The following is a 22,887-nucleotide window of genomic DNA, read 5'->3' on the forward strand; positions in this document are numbered from 1 at the left end:
TGTAGTCAAATCATATCACCAATCAGCAGCGAGATGTAGTCAAATCATATCACCAATCACCAGCCAGATGTAGTCAAATCATATCACCAATCACCAGCCAGATGTAGTCAAATTATATCACCAATCAGCAGTGAGATGTAGACAAATCATATCAACAATCAGCAGTGAGATGTAGACAAATCATATCATGCAATGGGTTTTACTTCTCCTTTTGCACTAAATCAAGATGCGTGAGGGCTCACTTCAAGCAATTAAGCTAATGTGTAAAAGTTAATCTATTGACAGGCATCGGAGACGAATGACAGTTTCCGACTATCACATGGCTCGAAAATTGTTATAAAAAATATATCAGCTTCTAACAATTATGAAAGCCCAATTTAAATGCCTTACAAGAACAATGGAATTTTTTAAATATTTGTTTTTTTCTCAAGTGGCCCTGTTTGAGGGCGTGTATCAAAGATGGCGGTCAAAGGTGAGACTTTAATGTGGTCTGTTGTCTATTACTTAGCGGCTGTGTACATGTGAATTTATTCTGTATGTATTTGGATGTTCTAATCTTGGTGGTTTCCAGTGATTTCTCTGGATGCTCTCCAAATACAGTAGGCATGTCTTGTTTACCTGAGATTTGCATAAGTTTGAGCTGGCCAACATGTTTTTTTTCCTATGGTTGATTACTGGCATGTTGATTTCCAAGTTTTCAACTTTGTTTATCATTTTCATATAGCCATCTTCTCATATGTTAACATTGTCGTCTGTGGAGTTCCAATTAGTGGTGTGAGCCCTGAAAGTTGCAACAAGTTTGGAAAAACAAATATGCGCATATGGCAAAACGAAAATATCGCGTGACACATAAATCGTAAATGACATATAAATAATAACTGAAAAGTGCTGGGTAATGACTATTTAATTACAAATCATTTCGTGAATACAATTATGTAAAGAATTACAATCTCAAATCAATATTAGACAATCGTCACATGTAAAGTAATCCTAAAGCATTATGAAAAAGCACGTATCACTACTTTGTATTGCTTGCATTATGTAATACCAAATGTTTGACGGCCAACGTACGCCCCTCAAATTGAAATTACTGATGCAGAAAAGGCGACCAAATAATACTGCAAATTGCTAAGACGTGTTTGCTTCTTCCGAGTATTTAGATGCTTCTTTCGCGCCACATGTCTCACCTTTAGAGAGAAGAAAACAAAAAAACATGATCATTCTTGAAGTTGACATTTCCCTAGTAACCAGACAATACCACATCTGAGTATGGTTTGACGTCACTAAACAATCATACGGACTTTAGATTCGAACAAACAAGTAAGAAAACAAAACATGAAATGGCGACAAGCGTGATAGTGAATAATGCCGTGTTAAAATTTGTTCGCCGAGTTCTTAAAGCGGGAGGGTCGTCACTTGCGCACGTGCGGGAATTGAGTCCCAAGCGACGATAACAACACACAATAAAAAACGCAAAGGCTCATGGGTAGACGCTTGTTTGTAAACAATGACAGGCTATGGCCATCTCACGCATGCGCAGGTGACGACTCCCCCGCTTTAATTTCAATTTACAGTGAATCACGTTCACATGCACGTTCAGGGCGATGGCGTGATCCTCTACAGGTTTTCAAAGTAAAACAAGTCACTACAGATTACACACCTATACTAATTCTACGGGAATATCTCATAGTCAAAGCAATGAACTTTCTCATTGTCATAGTTGATTCGGAGTCGAATATTTTTTGAAATAATGTAAGAACAACATGCAATAAAATGGGAATTGACATATGGTAATCTTTCCGATTATTCAAATGACAAACACGCACATGCATGACGTTGGATTGATGATTGTGAGGTACAGATCTTACTCTAATTAGCCATGAGCGTCATATCCGGTAACCATGCAGCACAATACAACATGTCTACTCCCTAACAGCTGTTTGAGAAGAAACGCAATTTTGAAGTATCTTTAAAACTGCGCATTCAGTTGATTGACATGACGGCCACGTGACCTCCGTCATCGACACATGGGGCTTTTGAACTATACAAAATGCGATTTTTTGACAAGACAATAAATCGTCATCATGTGATTTATGTCTATCATTGCCATGGATCTCGGGCGCCAGAGACAAAATGTTATGTTGATAGTATTCTTTTTAGTGTGTGGGCGCTTCTAAGGATGCAGATCTTATGGAGTTCCGAGATGTTAATATCTTAAGGAATATTGCCGGTGTATATTTCCAGGCCCTTTTTTATGAGCCTTAGTGCCCCGATCACTACTGGCATTGTTCTAGTTGTCATTACATACATTTTGTTGAACTCAATTTTAAGGTCTTTGTACTTGGGCAACTTTTCAGCCAGTTTCACAGAATTGTTTTAATCTGATGGTGTTGTCATGTCAATGAGGATGCTTGTTTTATGTTTCTTGTTCTTGATAAATTTATCTGGTCTGTTTGCACCCATTTCTTTATCTGTTTGTTATTGGCATATTCCACAGGACTGTGACTTCCTCACTCTCATTTACTGTATCGGGTTGGGGTCGATATTATTATTATTATTATTATTATTATTATTATTATTATTATTATTATTATTATTGCAGTAAGTGTGAGATGTGAGGTGTTGCGTTTCGCGTCTGCGTACGATAGTGAAGTGCTTAGCTGTGGTTTAGGGGTGGAATCTGGTGTGTTGCAGTTTTATATGATTGAAATATACCTCGTATGATACAAACTTACCAGATTTCTGAAGCTTTGTTTCAAATTCATTCCAGAATGTACATTCTCTTGCTTTCAATGCGTTACTATTCTCCCTTGATAATGAGAGCTGTTTATACGCTAAACCAGGCACTGTAAACAATGGCCAGTCATCGTTGTTATCTTCATTACTTGCAGAACTACGATTAGGATTACTGTAATAAATACAAAGTGTTACAATTTGCTATTCAGTTTTAAAAAGAGTAAGCTATCAGTTTGAAATCGACCTAGTCCCCATGCATGCGTTACTTTATTGACGGTAATGATACATCAGCTAACACGTTTCTCTTAACAGCTGGATAACAGCTGTGCACGAGCGCACGGGTGCAAGCAGTATGACATGCATTATATATATTGTATTAATAACATTATAGATTAAATTTGAAACGTATTTGTTTCTTCATTTACAATTTCAAAAGGTGTGTTCAAAATTGGTATCCAAAGTTAACAAACAAATTGTAGAAAAAAATCCATAAAGTTGGGTCAATTGGGGATGGATCTATCACTATCAAAATCTTGTCCGACCGGAAACCGACCTCATTTGAATCGCGTTTTTTTCGCTCGCTCTCTCATTGAAAACACCGACCGCTCGCCCAAACACTGATCACTGGCACATGAGTGGTCGAAATGGTGGTTTTGATAGTGAAGAGTGAACATACAACTGGTATTAACTATTATTAAATTCTGAGCAACACTTCAAATCTAATTGTTCTATGACACTTGTATCGTGAATGCAACTGAACTGGGACCTCTTGTTACGTGTTTTGGGTGCTTGTTCTAGATGTAATATTTTATTTTATTTTAATGAGACAGTTACATGAAATAAGCATAGGTAACTCCTTTTGACAGAGCAGGGAAACGAGGAAAAGTTATAAATAACGATACCAAATCCACGTCGGTCCACAGGCGGTCGGTCTAGTAAAATTTGACATTCAGTTCTCAAAATTAAGTCAAGATCATTGAATGAGTTCGGTCTATACCGTATACGTACCGTAAAAGTGTTCCCACAAAAAAATGTTCGACTAAAAACGGCCACATGCCCTGAAAAAATAGAACAGAGCTTGACATGTATGAATAATTTATTGGGCTTAAAAAAAAAATGTCAAATTTAGTTATAGCCATCAATATTTTGGTGCCCAGTCGATGAACAATTCGAAACTCAGGATTCACATGGAAGTCCTTCAGAGCTGAAAATTATCGACCCTACTCTGGTTTACTTTATTTCACAACTTGCAGAGAAAACTGATTCGTCGTATCTCAGCCTAATATTTTCTTTTTGAAATGAGGTCAATTCCATCTGTTTGTCAAAATATACCGATGTTTTTCAGCGAATAATTTTAAAGCCTGTCACAGCACATAAAAAACCTTTGTGAATAGACGCCGGAGATTGGATGGTACGACGACCCTTCAATTAGCCTCAAATATGTTTGTTAAAACATCATTGATTGGCTGAAAGTCACATGATCGGAGCCCGACCTGGGTCACAGAACCATATTTGTCCGTATTATCAACAGGACCTCGAAAAAGAACCACACCTACATTTTCAATCTTTTTTAGCGCGGAAGTTGCCAACAAATGTCAAAAAACTCGTGAATTTCATGGATTCGAATAAAATAAAGCAAGCGATTAATAAGAATGATTATTAATATTTTCCCCGATGCTCTTCGAATTTTTATTATTTTGTTATTTCAAGGTACGAAATGGCCAGTTGAAGTTGCATCGTTTTCAAGGCGGCTGTTTCACCGCGAACAACTCTAGCTCTTTTGTAGTTTTGTGATGTATAATAAAATAAAAATATAATAATAATACTTGTGTAATTATTTGGGGTTTCAGCCCATAATTCATGAATTACGGTCAATGTGTGTCCTGTCTCGGCTGATTGTGTTGATCGACGCCCTTCCTCAGTATTGAGAAACCAACGAGGATCAACATTCCAAACATATTTTTAGGACACGGTCGACAGACATTCCAAACAATCGAAATTATCAACGAAAGACGGGATTTTTCTAGATATTTACAAACATACTGTCATGACAAACATATGTAAAATTAACAAACACACAAAGAGGTGTTTTTATTAGGTTTTATTTTAGGCTTAGAGATATTTTCTTTCACTCAGCCCATGCATGGAACTGCCATTTAGCTTCATGGTCCTTCAGCTTGTCTTCGCCTCGGGGAAAACAACAATAATTATACAAAACACATTCCGAAGACTCGACAATCAGGAAAGAAAACCTAGGCAACCATGTCGTACTTGTGTTCCTGGTGTACGGACTCAAATGCCAGCAGTTTTCTTCATTTTTTACGCTCGAGCTTGAAATTATGCATTGTCTGACACTCTTTATAAGTTATATGATATCAGTGGTTAATGTGTTTGGCCATTTTTAGTGTATATTTTTAATAATGCAGAAAATCTACAGTGTTTTATTATCCAAAACTGTTTTTTGCGTTTGTCTCGAGTTGAAGTTTTGATTGAGTATGACTGAAGTGCGTTCGATAACTGCGAGTTTGAATGTCCTAGACATTCAAACTCGCAGTTATCGTTCAAAAGATAATGATGATGCGAAATATGTCTTTGTCACAGAATAATAGTCTGTTAAATGTGCCAAGTATGAAATAATTTGGGGACAAAAAAACAAACCTGCAAAGAAATCGGAATAATCTTTATTTTGATTATCGGAGACGCATTTCAATAGACTTGATTACGGATAATGCATGACGTAAATTTCACCAAGAAATTCCACAGTGTGCTCTCGCAACAGCAGACTTGGTCATGTTTACAAGGTTCGCCATGTTTGATGTTACGTGACAATTATGTAAACAATGACTGTCCAGTTTGTTCGAACTTATACCTCTATACTTAGTCTTTTGAAATATATAAGCTAAATTACTGTTCTGAACGAGACAACAGACAGAGAATGTTTTATTCGAAAACGTCACAAAACCCTTCTCGCTACCTTAATAGCAGGAATCCTTCCATCTTTTAAGATGATGGTAGCGCTCTGCATGACGTTATGGCGGTTGACAGCGTCTTTTGTGGCTTTCTAGGCCGATCCTGGCATGGCAATCGCGGCGACAGTTAGGACATATGAAGGCAGAGGGGTTCCCCTGTTGCAGTTTCCCTTTGCGTTTTAGTGTCCTTAACTCTAGCTTTCCCGACCCTTTCCAAGACCATCCTTCTGTTGTGGTCCTCTGCAATGGGTTCCAAGCTTGTTAGGTCTATGCCTGTTAGCTTCAGGTCACGTTTGCAGACATCTCTGAAGCGCAATTCAAGTCGTCCGACTCGGCGTTTCCCTGTCGCTGTCCACCGAGAAAGATGTCCTTTGGAATGCACCCATCTTTCATTCGGGATAAGTGTTTTAGCCAGCGTAGAAATCGCTGACAGAGAAGAAGGTGGATAATCGAAGACCATGTGCGTTCCAGAACAGTGGTCCAAGAAATGCCAATAATGCGCCTTAGGCATCGAAAATGGACGTTTTTAAGGTTTTTATTTTGGCACATGTGGTCCAGGTCTCGCTACCATACAGAAGCTTACTGAGAACGCACGAATGATTCTCTTTGAGTTTTGTATTAAGTTGCAGGTAGCTTGGTCATCACACCTGCCGTCCTGGCTATCCGTCTGTCAATTTTCTTATCTAAAGACAGGTTCTTAGTAACTGTTGATCCGATATAAGTGAAGTGATCTGTCACTTCAAGTGCTTCTGAATCTATGGTGACGATGGGTGGTTGTGGAACATCCTGGCCCATAACTACTGTTTTCTTTATGCTGATGATCAGTGCAAATTCACTGCACGCATGAGCAAACTGGTTGAGCAACTGTTGCAGCTCATCTTCAACATGTGCGACCAGTGCTTCATCAACGGCAAACAACAGATCACTAATCAGTACTGAGCGAACCTTTGTCTTGGCTCTCAGTCGGGCCATGTTGAACAGTTTCCCATCACTGCGGGTGTATAGGTGGACACCTTGAGTACAGTGACCAAAAGCAAACTTCAGCAGAAGAGAGAAGAAAATTACAAACAGATTCGGGGCCAAGACACACCAAATTACAAAGGGTTCAGAGGTCTCCCGTCATAAGTGACAACACCTTGCATGTCCTCGTGGAAAAAGATAATGATGTTAAACAACTGTGGGGGACAACCAATCGTCTGCAGTAGTTGAAATAAGCCTCTCTAGCTCTTCAAGTACAGGTACAGGTACATGAAACCCAGCGAGTCTCACGCTGCTGTGCAAACAACTACTGACTCATGTTGTCAGAATGCATCCAGCCTGCTTCAGCAACTGGCGACATCAGAAAGACGTATGAGGGCATCAAACAAGCAACTGGCAAACCAATTAAAAAGTGTGTACCCCTGAAAGCGAAGAAGGTCAGATCATTACTGACATGGCAAATGGCACGTTGGGTTCGAATTATCTTCCTGTCGCACAGTAATTTGTTGTTGCTCTTGTATATGAACTTCGAATATTCGCTATCACACGAACTTCCCCCTTCATCTAAATCTCGTAATTTTGCAAGAAAAAGCAGGTTTCCATTAGCCAAGCATCACATGGACACCACTGCCAAATCGTTTTTGCATATGTTCCATTATTTTCAAAAGATAATATTCATAGTTCATATACAAGAGCGAAAAAAAAATATTTAAAAATTACTGCATGACTCAAAGAGAATTCGAACGTCTTTGATTACTTTCTATACTTTGATATGCGAATACGGCGTGCCTGCGGTGAAAACCCGAACGAGAAGAACGGAAATGAGGGCGCCGCCAGTGTTTGGTGTGTGGGGGTATCTATGAAGATAACAACTTGGTATTGATTTAATGTCGAGATCGAGGCTAGCCTGTCATGCCTTAATCGTCCTGTTAATAGTCAACTCAGTGTGGTTCGATCTTGAGTCTTGTAGTGTAGTGTAAACAATGTCGTCCATTGTGTTTTCACTATCACTTGTCTTATTTGTAATTTCTACATGTAATGCAGACAGACCAACTGTCGAGATCTCTACCGATACATTAATCGGTACCGTGGAAGAATTCAGCAGTGAATTTGTGGACGGTGCACGGACTGTACATGCATATAGGGGTATACCGTATGCTGATCCACCGGTCGGTGACTTGAGGTTTGCACCACCTAAACCCAAGACACCGTGGCAAGGGGAGTACAATGCTTCCGACTTCCGCACTGCGTGCATACAACCAGAAAACCCGATGATACCAGTCGACAAAATACAAGACGAAGACTGCCTGCACTTGAGTGTATATGTGCCACAGCCACAGGTGAGTCGAAGTTTATTATACATTGACCCGACAAGGTCAGTTGGAGGTCAGCAAATGTCAGATAGTATCAGTGGGCACATGATTAGTGTTTATGTTGACTCAGCAAGGTCAAAGCTCATCATAATATCGGTTTTATTATAAATAAGCGCATATCTACGAGTCAATGTGATCAATATCAATGCAATGAATCAATAAGACAAATAAAACAAGTGTTCATCTTACCAAATGACGCAATTTCAAAAACAGGGCGCACCCTCTAACCTATAGGTTAGTGGCTTACCAAAACACAAGACACGTACACAGTACTGTTGGGCATAATGGGCAGCTCAGTCCCTTTAATCAGAAACATATGGGCTGAGAAAAGACACCCATATGAAAAATGGTAAAACTACAAAGCAATAAATGGAAAGAGGTGCCCGAAAGATACTTGTACAACTAAAGTGTATTGTCATTAGTAAGAGATCCAGGGTGGGATGGTGGGTATCAAAAGTACAGCCTGAAAAAACGCATGCACAGACGACATGCATATGTTAATAAACAAAAGATATGTCAACCTGTCACCTAGGGCTGTGAGGGCGCTATAACATGTAAGACAACTTAGGACAATTAGGGCGCTGTCACAGAAAGGCCACTAATGTCCTTTAACACACAGTATTAAACATACATTATAATGTAAATAATAGTTTTCACCTTTACCTCATAAAGGCGTCTTGGCTATTCCCTCTCTGGACACCCTCAATAATATTTGGTGTACACCCCAAAGGAGCTCAGCACTAAACACAGAAAAGTGTATTGACTTAATGTGGGATTTAGATCGCGTTACAATCTAAATCCCTCTTTTAAGAGTTGTAAGCAGAAATTCCCATATGTACTAAACGTGTGTAAGTGATACAACATGAAGATGGCACGATTAGCAAAAAATACAACTATGTACATATGTTTCTATATACAATATTGCTTTTTATCTACGTCATTTTGACGTCACAGAAGCGCGACGTCGCTGAGGGCGCAAATTACTGTAAAGGTGTATTGTGTGGAATACTACTCCGAGAAGAAAACTTTACATCATTGTATTTTCTGTTTTGTTTAGAACGGTAAAAAGTCTGTCATGGTATGGTTACACGGTGGTGATCTAACTTATGGATCTGGAACAATGTTGCATGATGGGACTGTATTATCCGCGTTGAATGACGTCATTATTGTCACCATCAATTACCGACTTGGGGTGTTTGGATTTTTCAGCACAGGTTAAATACACATAACAATTTGTTCTGTCAGCAATTCATTCAGTTGTTCACAATTGTTGGTTGATGGTGCACATAAGGGTAAACAAAATGGCGCATTGGATGGCTTACTAAGACAGATATTTCACTAAATGACCATCTGCGAGTCTCAAGCATGTGTGATTCTTTTAGCAATTTATGTTGATAAACAAATCGTTTGTTTTCACAGGTGATGACGTAGCTTCCGGTAACTACGGTTTTCTTGACCAAGTAGAAGCACTTCGCTGGGTTCAACAGAATATAGCAGGTACCATCATGTTTACGTTGCACACCTGTGATTGAAGCTGTGTATTTATGTATTTCACATGTGTTGTATACGGCGCTATGGCCCTATATCAAATGCAGTGTAAACGTGATGTTTGATGCATGTATATTAAAGGAATTTGAATTACTATCGGAAGATGTAGTTTTAAATCTGATTAAGGCATCGCCCAGCAAGTCATGTGATTTAGATCCCCTTCCCACACGAGTGTTAAAACAGAGTATTGGTGAGATTAGTGGTTATATAAAATATATTGTTAATTCCTCACTATATAATGGTGTTTTCCCATCAAAGTTAAAAGAAGCTATAGTGTTACCATTGTTAAAAAACAGGGCCTTGACTTGGCATACAGTAACTATCGATCGGTATGAAATGTTTCATTTGTCTCAAAAATAATTGAAAAAGCTGTTTCTATTCAAGTACTGTCGCATATTAATTCCAGTCAGCATATAGAAAGTTTCACAGTTTGACAGTACAGACACTGCCTTACTCAAAGTACAAAATGATATATTAATGTCCATGGACAGCCAAAATGTTTGTGTTTTCGTACTTTTAGATTTGAGTGCAACATTTGACACTGTTGATAGTCAGATTTTATTAGAACGACTTGAACTGTGTTTCGGTATTTCGGGGAGGGCCTTGGCTTGGTTTAGATCATATTTAACGAGAAGGTACCAGTGTGTTTCGATCAAGGGTCTAACATCCCCAATGAATATGTTAAAATATGGTGTTCTTCAGGGGTCGGTGCTCGGGCCGCTTTTGTTTAGCATGTATACTTTCCCACTTGGCAGTATTATAGAACATCATGGACTATCATATCACCTCTATGCTGATGATACCCAGTTATACATATCATTTCAACCGAACTCAGTATATGATCGTGACATAGCTATGACTAATCTTAAGAATTGTGCCAGTGAACTGAAAGATTGAATGTACTGCAATAAGCTAAAACTAAATCCTGAGAAAACAGATTTTTTTAGTTTTTGGCATGCCTCAGCAAACTAAAAAATTAAATTTGCTTTCCCTCAAAGTTGATAATACTTTAATTTCTGTCAGGAATGATGTACGTAATCTGAGTGTGATGTTTGATAAGCATTTGAATATGGCAAGTCATTCTAGTCAGGTAACAAAATCATCATTTTATCATCTGTATAGGATTTCCCAGATCAGAAAATATCTTTCAACATAAACTACCGAGATTATTGTTCATGCTCTTGTGGGATCAAGGCTTGATTACTGCAATAGTTTATAATATGGTATAACGAATGTGCAATTATCTAAATTGCAGAGGGTACAGAAAGCAGCAGCTAGGATTGTTTTGAAGAAAAGAAAATATGACCATATTAAACCTGCTTTAATTTCCCTACACTGTCTTCCAGTAAAGGATCGTATTGTATATAAATTAATGCTGTTAGTATACAAAGCCCTCAACAGCCAGTCCCCTAAATATATTAGCGTAATGTTTCATTCACATGTGACACTTTTGTACACACTCAGGTCATCTTCAAACTTTACTTACTGTACCATTTTCACGTTTAGTAACATGTAGTGATAGGGCATTTGCTGTATGTGGACCAAGACTTGTAAAAAATGGAACAATATTATTGATTTTAAGGTACATTTGAAAACTTATTTGTTCAAGAAAGCATATAGTTTGTAATTATTCTTTCTTTGGTCTAGTTTATAGTGTAATGTCATGCGCTGTTGATCAGTTATTACTGTAAATATCGCAATATAAGTAAATAAACTATTATTATTATTATTATTATTATTATTATTATTATTATATTTATCGCAAAGCATTTATATCTTGGGAAGATTAAAACGCCAGATTCTCGCGACGCACCGTGTTTGAAATGAGTCCATATTTCACATATACGACGTATGTAAATTACATTGTTTGTTTACTCTGAATTCGAACGCGCGCTGCGTGACGACTGCGTCGCATTTAATAACGAGTCATGTGTATATTTATACCCTTTGGTGGGGATCCCGATAACGTTACCATATTTGGTCAGAGTGCTGGTTCTATTAGTTGTCATGCACACATTCTATCTGAGATGAGTAAAGGTTTGTTCAACAGAGCCATTCTACAGGTATGTATACATCATACAATGGCGTCATCACGAAGACGCAAATTGTGTACTCGGACAGTATGGGGGTCACATCGATGGGGATTCTTTGTATCTTCGTTTCGATAGACTACAATATACACCGAGATTCGCTTTCTGTGTGATATTTCATGTTTCTTTCTGCGTCATAGATAAATATTGCAGAACATTGTAAAAATATTTATCATTTGACAGCCAGGTTATGATTATGTTCGTGCTTACAGCGCTATAGTTGAGAATGAAGCTGATCCAAAATGGCGTATTGATGATGTACTCGAACATGAATGCCACGTGACACTGAAATCTACACATATTATGTTACATGTGAACATACATGCAATAAATGACTACTTGTTTTTTAACGTTGACATAGAGTGGAACTGCCAATATTAAAGGTTTTTTCAACACGGATTCAATAAAAAGTAGGCGAGTAGCTGGTGGTCTTGGTCACGTGGTTGGATGTGAAAAAGACAACACTGAGGATTTACTTAAATGCCTTCGTTCCCTTCCACCTGAGGAGTTTTTAGACGCGGGGGATCCATTAAAGGTAACTAAATGTGAGATCACAAACATAGAAATGCAAGAAGGAATGCTGGGAAACAAATTGACAAAATCTTTTTTTCAGAAAAAGTCTTGAAATAACTATCGTTCCTTATTTTACTGATTTTCCCGATTGGGTGTCAGTTCTAGCGAACATGAAATAATGGCCATGCTGGTTTCCATTATGTTTTCCAGTATTTTGGAATAAATTATATCAGAAACAAAACAAAACATTTCAAATACCAGTACCATTTTCTCCGATACCGAAAACATACAGTCGTTTTATTATTATGTTGTACACTGTCCTTCAGAAGGCCGTGGACGTTATGTATGTCAAATATTTATAAACGTATTATAAATTGCATATGACGATTGAAAAGAAATCACCATGTCTTTGCGGACATTTATCACAGCCGTCAGTGTGGGTTCTTATACAATTGGAAAATTAACTGCTACTTAAAATTATATATGTTAAAAAATTTAAATGTTTGGTACCAAAATGCAGTGACGATTCTACTCGTAATATTCAAAAAATATATTTTAGCGGTTAGTTTGAAGCGTTTTGAATGTATTCCGCCAGTGAGATATATGTTTCACGCCAGTCGACCCTGATTGGGGGAAAGACGCGGAGACTCATTGGTAATAAACGTCACCAGTTTAGCCATTGAGCATTACTTACACTCTAACATCATTATAGCGAACTCTTTCGTAGACATGCAATTAGTTTATTATAGTGAAGTTTTCACTATACTGAAATAATTATTACGTTATGTTTGTTATGAGCGCAGACATGCAATGTGTTCGTTATATCAAGAAATTTATTATACATAATGGTGCTCGTCGTGACAAAGTTACAGTGTATTCTGATTTGAATGAAGCGTGAATGTCTTCCTGGGTGACTATATAAAACTCGTTTATGGCTTTCTGTAAAGTTTGTCCCTGTCACGAGTGTATACATAATTGGTATCAAAACATATGATAAATGATAAATTTATAAATGGATTCATCTAGGTTGTCAGAATTCCCAAACCAATAGTGTTATCTTCTGTTGCTAGGGTATTATAGCGAACGTCACCGGAATGGATGACTTGATGCTTCCATTTTTACCCAACGTGGACGGAACATTCCTTAAGAAGAATCCCATGGTTACCGCTAAATCTAGACCATTTAACGACGTGGACTTGATGATCGGTACGATGGCGAACGAGGGAATGGTGTTCATCGTGGGGCTTTTTCCGGAAGCGGAAGATAAAAGTGATGTAAAAATAAACAAGACAACGTATAAGGGCATGTATCCATATATTATTCCCGAGGCGAAGAACGACGATGTGCTGTCCATGTTAGAGCTACTGTACGTCGACTGGGCTCACGCAGACGACGATGATGCAAACTACGTGGACGTTATGAGTCAAATGGCCGGTGATTGGATGTTTGTGTGTCCATCAGACACGGTGGCGCGGTCTCACGTTGAGGGCGATCACGCAACTTACTTGTACCAAATGACGCATGTTCCGATAAACAAGTTATGGTCCATCGGGACAGGAACAGCCAACCACGGAGATGACGTTAGTCTTGTGTTTGGGATTCCCCTGTTTTCTGAAAAACAGTTGGTACTCGGTGGTGATGACGCGTCCATGTTTAAATATCCAATCAGTACGGAGGACGTAAAGATGTCCCTAACAGTAATGAAATATTGGACCAATTTCGCCAAAACTGGGTGAGTTGAAAATGATGTTTTGGAGCCTATTTAAACAATATATTACCACAGTCCATATCCTTAATACATCTCTCACGACAAAGCGGTTCTGTGACTTCAAAATGACGTAAAATTAAGAAAGCAATATCGTTCAAAAGAACTACTGTTCTTTGTTGTGAAGTTGGTCGTTATTTAGAATATCAATTTCTCAAAAACATTATTTTTTATTGATAGACGATTACAGATATCACAATTTAAACGAAATGAACACACTACTATTCACCAGTTACGTCACCAACGGGTTTGTCACTAGAGCGCGCTACTTATACAAAAGCTGTATTCCAACTCGTTATTTAAAATCAAGTCCCTAATTGCGGGTTATGGTGATACTGTCTGATTACGTCATCAACTTATCTGCTCGTCATAAGTTGGGCATGACGTCACGGTGCAAGTTCACCGTCCTTACACACAAAGAAATGAGCTGAACAATGTTTGGAGAACTATTTTTGTTATTATGACTGACATGATACGAGTGGTTGCGAACGAGGCAGCGTCTTGTGTGACCTACTCTAACAAAATTGCCACTACTTCCTACAATTCGTTCGTTGCAAATACATTCGTGCACCAAGAACCTCGATATCAAAACCAAGGTACATTTCAAGGTAAATTTATCAACATATCAACACATTTATTCCAGTAATCCTAATCGTAGTTCTGCAAGTGATGAAGATAACAACGATGACTGGCCATTGTTTACAGTGCCTGGTTTAGCGTATAAACAACTCTCATTATCAATGGAGAATAGTAACGCATTGAAAGCAAGAGAATGTGCATTCTGGAATGAATTTGAACCAAAGCTTCAGAAACCTGGTGAGTACATGACTTTCAATTCAACTTTCACATTCCCTGTTAATACCGTCCTCTTGCAGAAAGGACTTCTGTAACAAAAAAGGTAGACGATGAAAAAATTTTGTTTACAGAGGTTGTGTAGACATTCGTTAATATAGCAAGTCTCTCACACAAATATGTTTTTATTGATTAAGGGAGACTTCAAAACACGCTAATATAGGGCGCTTCTCAGTTCACAAACTTTAATTTGGTTTTAATTTAGCGAATTTTACTTATTAGTAGTGCAAATGGCAAATGAACAGACTACCTGTCCAAACAAATTGCTATACTACATTGTCACATTTTGACTAACGTTCGTAATTCATTCATTCACCATGGAAACATATTTCGGAAAAGCACAAATATGCCGACCCTGGTCAAAACTGAAATGTATCACCATTCAATCAAAAATACAACGTACAAAGAACCATTTTTTTGTTCATTTACTGCTACACCATAAACCACTGTTCTGTCTGCCTACATAAACTGCTACATTCTTATCACCTGCTGATTAACGTTCATTATGCAACTCACCATGAAAACACATTCTAACAACCATGAATTCTATTTTTTAGCTCCAATGCAACAACAAACCATAAATATGCATTTGAACCCTAATCGAAACTAAAATATTAGATGTGTATTCTGTGTCAGATGGCCGTACACGTGCATAGGTGTCAATCAGTCCTCAGGGGAGGTACGGCGTTTAGTACAAAGGCGGCGGTGAGTGAATGAACAAACATCTGTCGTCTTGTGTCAAATCACATTCCCTTTATCACGCGATAGAAGGATGTTGGTCAAACATAGTGTTGAATCATGAAGAAAATTCCTGAACAAAAATATATTGTGAATAATAAAAAACACATTCGTTTTGCAGTCAATATATTAACACTAGATATGAATATACTTAGAATATAATTTTTACCAGGCCCATAACGACAAACTTCTTTGAGTCGTAACGTTCAATACCAGGGTTACATCTTTTATCTACAAGGGCCGTAAGCCACCAGGGACGAATCGCCCATCTACCAATCAAGTATTCCCTTTCTCGAATAACCGTTGCAATACAAGTTCAAGTGCAACCCCATACACGCTTTTTTCGTAAAATAAACTAGATTTTCCACGTACGAGTACGAGAAGCGTGTTGTATTGGAGCTAAGTTCGCCTGAGTACGTTTGGAGTTCATACAATTACCAAACTTCGACTCGATGCTCGAGTAATGGTACGTTACGCGTGATATATCACATATAATCCATTATTCAATTTATCCTATATCATCAATGTATTCATCTCAGCCCATCAATCAACCAAACCATTTCATTCCAGCCATTCACCACATACATTCCATCATTCAATTTACCTATATCATCAATTTATTCATCTCAGCCCATCAATCCACCAAACCATTTCATTCCAGCCATCCACCACATACATTCCATCATTCAATTTACCTATATCATCAATTTATTCGTCTCAGCTCATCAATCCACCAAACCATTTCATTCCAGCCATCCACCACATACATTTCATCATTCAATTTACCTATATCATCAATTTATTCATCTCAGCCCATCAATCCACCAAACCATTTCATTCCAGCCATTCACCACATACATTCCATCATTCAATTTACCTATATCATCAATTTATTCATCTCAGCCTATCAATCCACCAAACCATTTCATTCCAGCCATCCACCACATACATTCCATCATTCAATTTACCTATATCATCAATTTATTCATCTCAGCTCATCAATCCACCAAACAATTTCATTCCAGCCATCCACCACATACATTCCATCATTCAATTTACCTATATCATCAATTTATTCATCTCAGCCTATCAATCTACAAAACAATTTTATTCATCCCATCCAATAATCCAAGTATGTATAGTGTGATATAGAATAAACGATACTCATATGTCTAACTAAATGTATATTTATTCACGAAGTTGTGTTTTGCGGTGTTCACTTTTCACTTCAAACTAAAGATGGTCTAGCAGACCATCTTTTGTAGCATTAACATCTAAACCTTTCATCATTAACATTTCTTCAATTTATATATCAATTCCATTTCATTCATACATTCATTATAAGTCATATCGCATCTGTTTAGTCAGTCAAAACCCAGGCAACCAGTTTGACAGTTATCCCTCAAACAACTCATCAACCCATCAATCTAGCTTTCAATTAAATTATATAATTTCGTCCTAACTTGATCATGCAGTTACACGCATTCATCTAGCCATCCTCCCAGCAATTGATTCATCTGTTCATTCCACTACCAAAACCATCTTTCAAACTCAACCACTACTCAATTCATCCATACATTCATATAAACCCTCATTCAACTCTCCCACCCACTCAACAAACCATCTGTCTATTCCATCTATCTGCTAGACCATTTTATAATTTTCACCAGTGTAACAGACTCTCACAATAATTTGTATTACTACAAGTGAAGAATCCATCAGACAATAGTTTCAGTTGTTTGACAATTAATGTTAATCACCAATAGACCATTTTCCGTACACTGCGAGAATCACGCGTTATGCGTGAAATCGAACGTAAAAACAAGACAAACAAAGGTCATAGCGTCGTAGTCGCGTCAAACATCGCGTGGGGTTCGACAAACGCGAAAGTATTTCGGGGACATTTCCATGCTTAATAATGTGCTGTCCACATTTGATGATAGGCAATTTTGATTAAGTAAGGGTATTCGGAAGCAATATTCCTCTGTCGAAGATCGGCCGGTCAATGTAAGCTACGAAATAAAGAAATTCTAGTTCAAAATCAAATCGTTCGATTTTTGCGGCAGACGTTCGACGGGCGTCTTTCATGCATCTCGCGAGATCTCGCAATTGTACGGAAAATCACCTATTCCATAGAAGGGGAAAAGTTCATCTTACTAAACAAATTGAAACATTTTGGTTAAATGGTTAATTCAATTTAATCGGATATGAATGATTGTTTGTTTCTGTTTGGGCGATATTATGAATGCTTGACAGTATTTACCTACATACATCATTGATTTCTTGATTTGAGAAAAACTCATATTGTTTTAGGTTTCTGGTGTTTGCCAATGTATCACATATATTACTAATTTGTGTTTTGTTGGTGCTTTAAACAATTATTTTTTTTTACTTTTTTTAATGATTGTAGGTGACGGTAATGTTTATTCTTTAATGAATAACATGGATATGTCAGCTATACCAGGTAAGTAATCAATTCACCTGTTTAGCAATCCATTCATTCACCCAGCTACCAAACCATTCAATTGCATCCCTTCCCCTTCCAGCCCATCGAACCATTCATTGAATTTAACCACTCCATAAATACCAAATGCAATCTTATCTATTAAAGTACAAACCATCAACCCCTCGATTCATACAACAGACTAAAAGACCAGCCCACCGACCCAGTGAATAAACCAACCAACAGCCCAAAAACTAACCAACCAACCATTGCAGCTCAGTGACACAGTCAACAAACCAGCCAACAACCCATTGACTAGCCAACAAACCAACCAAATCGGGCAACAAACAATCAACTTACCAACCGACCCAGTGAACAAACCATCAAGCTACTGACCAACCCAGTCAACAAACTAACCATCAACCCATAGCCCAGTCAGCAAACCAACCATCAACTAACCAACTCAGTCAACAAACCAACCATCAACATACCAAACCCGACCAGAACACCAGCCATCAATCAACTATCAAGAAACCGACCTAGTCAACAAACGAACCATCAACTGACTGGCACAGTCACCAACCAACCCACAACCCTGTCAAAAAAACGTAAATGCATCGACTGATCCAGTCAACAAACCAACCATCAACCGACTAATCCAGTCAACAAACTAACCATCAACCAACCAACCCAGTCAACAAACCATCAACCCACTGACTGACTCGGTCAAAAAACCTACCATCAACTGACTGACTCAAGTCAACAAACCAACCATCAACCCTTCGACCATGTCAACAAACCAACCATGAATCTACAACCCAGTTTACAGACCATCAACTTACCAACACAGTCAACAAACCAACCATCTATTCATCCATCTATATATCTACTAGACCATCAATTCTTGCAAAATTTAGGTTTTAGGCTGCAGTATAATTGGTTAAACAGCATTCACACCATACGCATATATATTACTGCAAGTGCAGAGTCAATCAACCATCTTTAAACTCTTTAATTACAACAGTAGAATGTGCTGAACAACATAAATTACTCTGGAGTTTGACAGCATTTAGTATAGTGGTTCAGCTTCATATACACAGTCAGCTGCCACATGCAGTTACTTTAAACACAATATTTTATTATTGTTTGTTCGAGTAAGAAACATTATGTTGTCATTGCACACATCGCGTTTCTGATGTTTGTCAATGTATCACACACACTGCTATGGTATGGTTGTGTTTGTGATATGGAATAAAACAAATATGTTCTATTTTCGTGTCAAACAGCTGATAGCGATATGTCTGGCCTATGGCTACTTGGTGATCTTTGTATGCCTGCTGAAAAATATCGAGGTAAGTCATCGATTGAATTCAATGGTCAGCTGCACACTCAGCAGTGCATAAACGAGTACACTTTGCCAACTTTCCAGGTTCGCGTCATTTGTATCAGGGAGAAAGGCGTAAATCTTTCGATTCCCTGTACTCCTATTCGTAGTGCACGTAAAAGATCCAGTTGTATTTCTACCGGACAAATTCCTCGCAATGCATGTTTATGGGGTTTTTCATTTATCTGTATGTAAATAGGCTCCAAGCCTGTAGACCGGAAATGATAATATGAGTGGGTTAATATCGTAATGCATCTTCAATCCAATAAATACTACTTAAATAAATGTTATTTATATTCAAATCTACTAAAAACATAATGTTGTCATCATGTAAATATTAGTTTTGGTGTTTAGAAATGTATCACACATATTCCTAGTTTTTGTTTTGTTGGCAATATTGATATTGGCATGCATACATAATAGGTATATTAGGTTTCACAGGACCTCAGCATCCCTCGCTGGATAGGCTATCAGAAGGGCTACGAATTAAATCTAGTGACGACTCAGGCTTGAATATGGATCCTGATTTAGTTCCACTCCTTGACTTACTAAGTGGGTTATATCAAGAATTTCAAGCACGAGTGGAAGCAGAGGACGATCCAGCCGTCAGACAGGCACTGGCCAGTAAGTTACATCCTGTTGTCTTTGTGTCAATTACGTTACATTTGTTAGCCAACGAATCTTATATATCGATTTTATTTTTGCTGTTGATATTGAAAAAATAATATTTTCTACCTTGCTTTGGTGGTGGACAGACATTCTTGGCGTGGTTTGCCCAGTAATGGATGATGACATAAATATTTGGATTGGAATGTACGAAGAGTACCTTAGGGTTCTTGAGTTATATTGGAGGGATAAGGACATTCTTAGCTTATTACTTCAAAGGAAGAACGTCCTAGAATGGCATAAAGCAAATGGTAATCCAACCTTAGAACAACAACTGGCAAATATCGACATAGAAATTGAGAATTATAGCCAAGAAATTGACCAGGCCAAAGGTGAGGGTGTGTACCAAGCCAGGCACGACATGACATGAATAATGTACGATATTCAGTCTGGCAAACTATCCGTAATTTCACGCTTTATTATGTATCGTCCAGTAGTCTTTACATTATTACATGTAAACAATTCCCATATAACACCCACTGAGCTGCAAATGTGATTGTGCTTGCACGCATTTTGAAATTGTGACATAACCATCTGGTCAGTTCCTAAAATGTCGAAACATGCTCATTTATTGTGAACATTGTTTTAGGTATTATCAGTCTAAATGTTCTCGTAATATACCATTTCATCATCAATGTGCATTTTTGTTTTAAAATCGTATTTGAAGATTTCTCGTAACTTTACTGTGACAATGTATGAGATTCGAGAGATTTATTAAATAAAGGTTCGGAATATAAGGCATTTAACACACAACACACTCGTTTATATTATCAATAGCTTTGACCACTCAAGTAATTTTGTCCATATATGGAGATCAGATAAATTTCGATAATATATTAAAGCAGGATCAATTTCTTTGCTTGCAGAAAAAATCATCAATTCTGCCCCTGGAATTGTGAAGTCATGTACAATCATTTCCTGACTATATATATTGAACGAAATCTCGTCATATACTATATAAGCTTATTTCATCTTTGGTTAATCAAATTCGACCAGCTCTTTTTAAGGGACAGAAAAAGTTAAGTATGTCATCATAAATGTAATACTTGAAGAAATTAATTTTCCCTGTTGCTAATAAAGGGTGATATTATGCATATAAAAATGTATGTTGATGTATGTTATGAATTACTACAAGCATGTAATCAGTATGTACCAAGATTACAGGACCCATGAGTATAAATCACTATAATATACTTTTAATGCAATCTCAATTTGAACAGCTTCAGTATTTCAGTTGATGTGAAAGTTTCCAGTATTCTACTGTATATGACACAGCGCCATCTACTACCTTTATACAAGCGTGTTATTAACCTCTTCCCTGGAAGTCAAAGATACGACGTCTTACGATGTTTACCGGGTATGAGGTGTACCACAAACAATCATGTGTGATTATGCTTGTAGATGTGCCAATCGACGTTACAAAAATAAACATTTCTTTTCCCGAATATATTAGCAGATTGATACGTTTGATTTGCCGACATAACAAATGCAGGGGTCCTTTTACACCCCAGTCACGCTACTCCTGGGGAAGTGGTACTGTACACACATAAATTATTGACTGACTTTTAATTTCGCTGTTTTCGCTGACAAGTAAAATCCGCTAAATTATATTCACTTGAACATGTAAAATAACAATAGAACTCACCGTTGTAATGTATATTGATTGTATTGTAGATTTTATATTTCAATTCAATCACCAAAAAAGATAATTGAAGATATCATTATATGAACGAATGTGAAAGAGATTTACCCAGGATATCAGATACCAGTTGTTTAGTAGATGATGACAATATTTTAATCTAATATAATTTAACCTAAAATAACCGATTATGTAAATAGCTCTATTCTGCCATCTTGTTTAAGGAAGGCAGGTTTAACTGCCAGACCGTCAAATGTTTCTTTTAGTTTGCTAATTTAGAGTTTATTGGTCACCAAGTAGATGACGATATTTTGCAAGTATTGCCAAATAAAATCGAAGCCATACAGCATGCAGTCAGACCTGAAACAGTAAAGCAAGTAAGGTCATTTTTAGGCATGACTGGATACTATCGCAGCAGCTCCTCTCAGTGATTTGACCAGAAAAGGTCAGCCAAGAAAGGTAGTCTGGGGAGATTCCCAAGAACGTGCCTTTAATCACTTGAAAGTTTTATTGAGTAAGCAGCCAATATTAAGGTTGTCTGGTTTTACTAAAAGTTTGATTTTGAGATGCGATGCATGGGCTTGGTGCAGTCTTATTGCAACAATATGAGGAAGGAAAATTTTCAGTGACATATGCCAGCCATAAATTGCTAGCCAGAGAGAAGTCTTATTCTGTAATTGAAAAAGAGTGTTTGGCAGTGATTTGGGCATTGGATAAATTTCACCAATATTTATATGGTAAAGAATTTATTTTGGAGACTGATCACCAGCCATTGATTTATTTAAACAAGGCACGTACGTTAATGCGTTGGGCCCTATATTTGCAATCTTTTAGCTACCGTATTATAGCAATTAAAAGTAAAGAAAATATAGGGGCAGACTATTTAAGCAGGATTACTGTTGCAATATTTTTTGCAATTTTGAGAAACGTAAATTTATTGGCAGTTGATACTGATTATTGGACTGAAAATGTGCCATGTTCAGTCTTGATGAGGGAGGCAATGTCAGCATCCTTTCATTCATGTTTTTGTCATATTACCTCAAACCATGCAAATGGAAGTGTGCATGGAATCATGAGAATAAACGGTGTGCATTGTGATAACTGTCATAAAGGTGATTGACAGGTCATATTTGTTTTCAGCTCTGAAAGGACAGTGGGTTCTACCAGGTGTGCTTGTGATTTACATAACAAAG

The 22,887-nt window shown here is 37.6% G+C and overlaps 1 protein-coding gene and 1 long non-coding RNA gene across 2 annotated transcripts; one reads left to right on the forward strand and one right to left on the reverse strand.

The window, feature by feature from the left end:
* Nucleotides 1–809: 809 nt before the first annotated feature.
* LOC144343487 (uncharacterized) lies at nt 810–2,863 on the reverse strand. The gene is made up of 2 exons (XR_013418962.1): nt 2,736–2,863; nt 810–1,187 (listed from the first exon to the last, which is right to left on the reverse strand). It is a non-coding gene; the product is annotated as an uncharacterized LOC144343487 (long non-coding RNA).
* Nucleotides 2,864–7,666: 4,803 nt separating this feature from the next.
* On the forward strand, nt 7,667–19,614 carry LOC102803915 (cocaine esterase-like). Its single transcript, XM_085494431.1, has 10 exons — nt 7,667–8,023; nt 9,114–9,270; nt 9,476–9,553; nt 11,531–11,667; nt 12,056–12,229; nt 13,278–13,939; nt 14,616–14,788; nt 17,973–18,026; nt 19,292–19,357; nt 19,589–19,614. The coding sequence occupies exons 1-10, from the start codon at nt 7,667–7,669 to the stop codon at nt 19,612–19,614; spliced, it is 1,884 nt and encodes a 627-aa protein (XP_085350557.1).
* The last annotated feature ends 3,273 nt before the right edge of the window (nt 19,615–22,887 follow it).

Source organism: Saccoglossus kowalevskii, chromosome 20, assembly GCF_978046115.1.
Source record: "Saccoglossus kowalevskii chromosome 20, keSacKowa6.1, whole genome shotgun sequence".
Lineage (NCBI taxonomy): Eukaryota > Metazoa > Hemichordata > Enteropneusta > Harrimaniidae > Saccoglossus > Saccoglossus kowalevskii.